This window comes from Pimephales promelas, chromosome 5 (genome assembly GCF_988280905.1).
Source record: "Pimephales promelas chromosome 5, fPimPro1.hap1.1, whole genome shotgun sequence".
Lineage (NCBI taxonomy): Eukaryota > Metazoa > Chordata > Actinopteri > Cypriniformes > Leuciscidae > Pimephales > Pimephales promelas.
This window is the reverse complement of record NC_142773.1, coordinates 24,513,994-24,516,498: the sequence shown is the minus strand read 5'-3', so window position 1 is coordinate 24,516,498 and position 2,505 is coordinate 24,513,994. Positions and strand designations below refer to the sequence as shown.

Here is a 2,505-nt window from a genome sequence, read left to right as displayed (position 1 = left end):
GGATGTGATTAATCGTGATTAATCATTTGACAGCTGTAATTTATATATAAGTGTGTGTGTGTGTGTGTGTGTGTGTGTGTGTGTATATATATATATGACTGATAGTAGTGTACTATGCACATACTAATGTATGTAAGTAATGTATTGCTGCTATGCTAGTTACTCTAGTTATTTTAATTTTCAATTTTATCTATTTTAATAAAGTTGTTGAACGAACAATGTTGTTGACTCAGCAATAGTAAGAACAAACTAACTTAAAACCGGTCTAAATTTAATTGTGTGGGAAAATGATGCATAGCTTTACTAATAATGAACTTCCAAGAAAAGGGCTATTCATTTGATTTGAAGTGGGTGTGTCTACTGACAGCTGGTACAAACTGTTTCAGTGAGGAACTGCCAGTTACAAAAAAAGACTAGAGTTGTGATTCCTGCGGTAGATTATGCCTTACTATGGACACATCAATCCCTTCTCTTCTGCTGGTTCTGTGGCTCAAGAGTTTCCTGAACTGGCTTGTGGTCATGTTACAGCGACACTACATGATCCGGAATTTCTCGGGATTCTTTAGCTTTTCCTTGGCATTGATTGACAGTCTCTTGAGTTTTGTCCTCACAGCTATTTTCTATCTGGAGGATGTCAGCATCTCAGGCTGGCACTTCACCGGGTACTATATTTGCCTACTGACTCAGATTGCTTGTTTTATCTACGCCATGCTACACTGGCCAGTGTTCCTCCTTATGGGACTAGATAACTTCTGGACATTATCATCAAGCTCAAGACACACATCCTGGACACAAAAGCTTACTTACATTGCGGGAGTGTGTCTCCTTTGGATTCTAGCAGCTTTGTATGTTTTCTGGGAACCTGGCGTTGTTCCACTGTTTAGAGATGACGTGAAGCACCAATGCCAACTGTTGAGTAGCCCTCAGAGTTCTCAGATACTTGTTGTGTTGCTACTGACAGTCACATTTGTCATTCTTTACACGTATGCTCCTTTTGAGAAATGGCGGGTGCAGGTTTTTCTGCATTCCACTCCACAATGCTGTTTGATTTGTTTAAGGCGGGTTATGCATACGTTTCTCAGTACGTGGGCCTCGTTTCTCGTTCTGATGATCATTGCACCGATGCTAATGATAGAGATGCATGCACTCCTGCAGTTAAACGTCATCTGGTTGAGTTTCCTAAACAGTTTTTCTGTCGCTTTGGCACTGTGTGGCCGGTCTTTTGCCCAGCATTCCCAGAAAAGTGACACCATTACAGATGGTTTTTGTTCGTGGTACGTTTGTTTTACATATGGAGCTGACGAGTGGAATTATGGACAACAAACTGACCGCACTGAAGTTAAAACGTTTTAAATGTTTGACCATTTATTGTGGAGTAGACCTATGCGTAGCCTATTTTGTGTGTGTGTGTGTTTTTGTTGTTGTTTTGTTTGCAATACAAAAAGAAAATTATGTGGTTTGTTAAAAAAAATGATTATTTCCCTGTAGTACAGTAATTCTCAAAGTGTGGTCCGCGGACCACTAGTGGTCCGCCATCGTCCCCTAGTGGTCCGCGAAAAGATGACCTAAACTAGGCAAGTGTTTACAAAATTGTCACTTTTTCGCACGTACCAGTGTGATCAGTCTTCTTGGCTGATCCCTGGAGCGTACGATCACACCGCTGTGATTAGAACGGTCAGTGCATCACATGATCAACTGCTTAATTCAAATGTGCTTCCCCGCGTTGGCTGGCGCTGAGCCAGAGACGGGCGCACTCAGTGCTGCTGTCATTTTCACGGACGCAATTTCCTATGGTCTACCGCCCCCTAAACTTCTGCCTAGCCCCCCTAAAAATTTGTGATTAATGTAGCGGGCACCTTGACGTCAATTTGACATCAACAAATAATCAAGATTTTGACCACCGTGTATAACATGGATGAATATGGATATTTGTGGTTGTAAAGAGGCCCAACAAAGGAATCAATCTGACCTGTTTTTTCTGTTCCCTACATCTTAGGTCAATTTCATTGACATTAAATCGATGTTGATTTGACGTCAGGAAGTAAAACGTCAATTTGATGTGAAATGTATATCAAAACAATGTGTGAAAAAGTAGCCTATTTTTTTCTTCTTTTTTTACTGGGGCCTCAAAATGCATCCATATGACAAATATTTTGAATCAGTTGTTGGATTTCTGCATGAAAATGGATTTCTGTAAATTCTGTGGTTAAAAACGAATAAACAAAAACTATTTAAAGATTGTAGAAATAAGAGGTGAACAGTAATTATTATATTTTACAAAAATATACTGTTTTGAATAAAAAATACTGACAATAAAAAATGAAAAAAAATGCAACATCTTTGGAAAGAGCATGATGCATTTATTTTTCATTTTTTTTATTATAATTAAGAAAATCCTGGGTTTATTTTATTAAAAGTATATATTTTTTATTTTTGTAGTGAATGATATTATATACTTTAAAATTAATCGATAATGAAATTGTAATACCCTATAATGTTACTATA

The 2,505-nt window shown here is 38.0% G+C and overlaps 1 protein-coding gene across 1 annotated transcript; it reads left to right on the top strand.

The window, feature by feature from the left end:
• Window positions 1-287: 287 nt before the first annotated feature.
• Window positions 288-2,301, top strand: gpr160 (G protein-coupled receptor 160). Its single transcript, XM_039654531.2, has one exon. The coding sequence runs from the start codon at window positions 451-453 to the stop codon at window positions 1,351-1,353; it is 903 nt and encodes a 300-aa protein (XP_039510465.2). The 5' UTR covers window positions 288-450; the 3' UTR covers window positions 1,354-2,301.
• Window positions 2,302-2,505: the final 204 nt, after the last annotated feature.

Bases quoted from the DNA above. Each gene is read 5' to 3' on its own strand.
- gpr160 (XM_039654531.2), top strand. From the start codon at position 451: ATGGACACATCAATCCCTTCTCTTCTGCTGGTTCTGTGGCTCAAGAGT.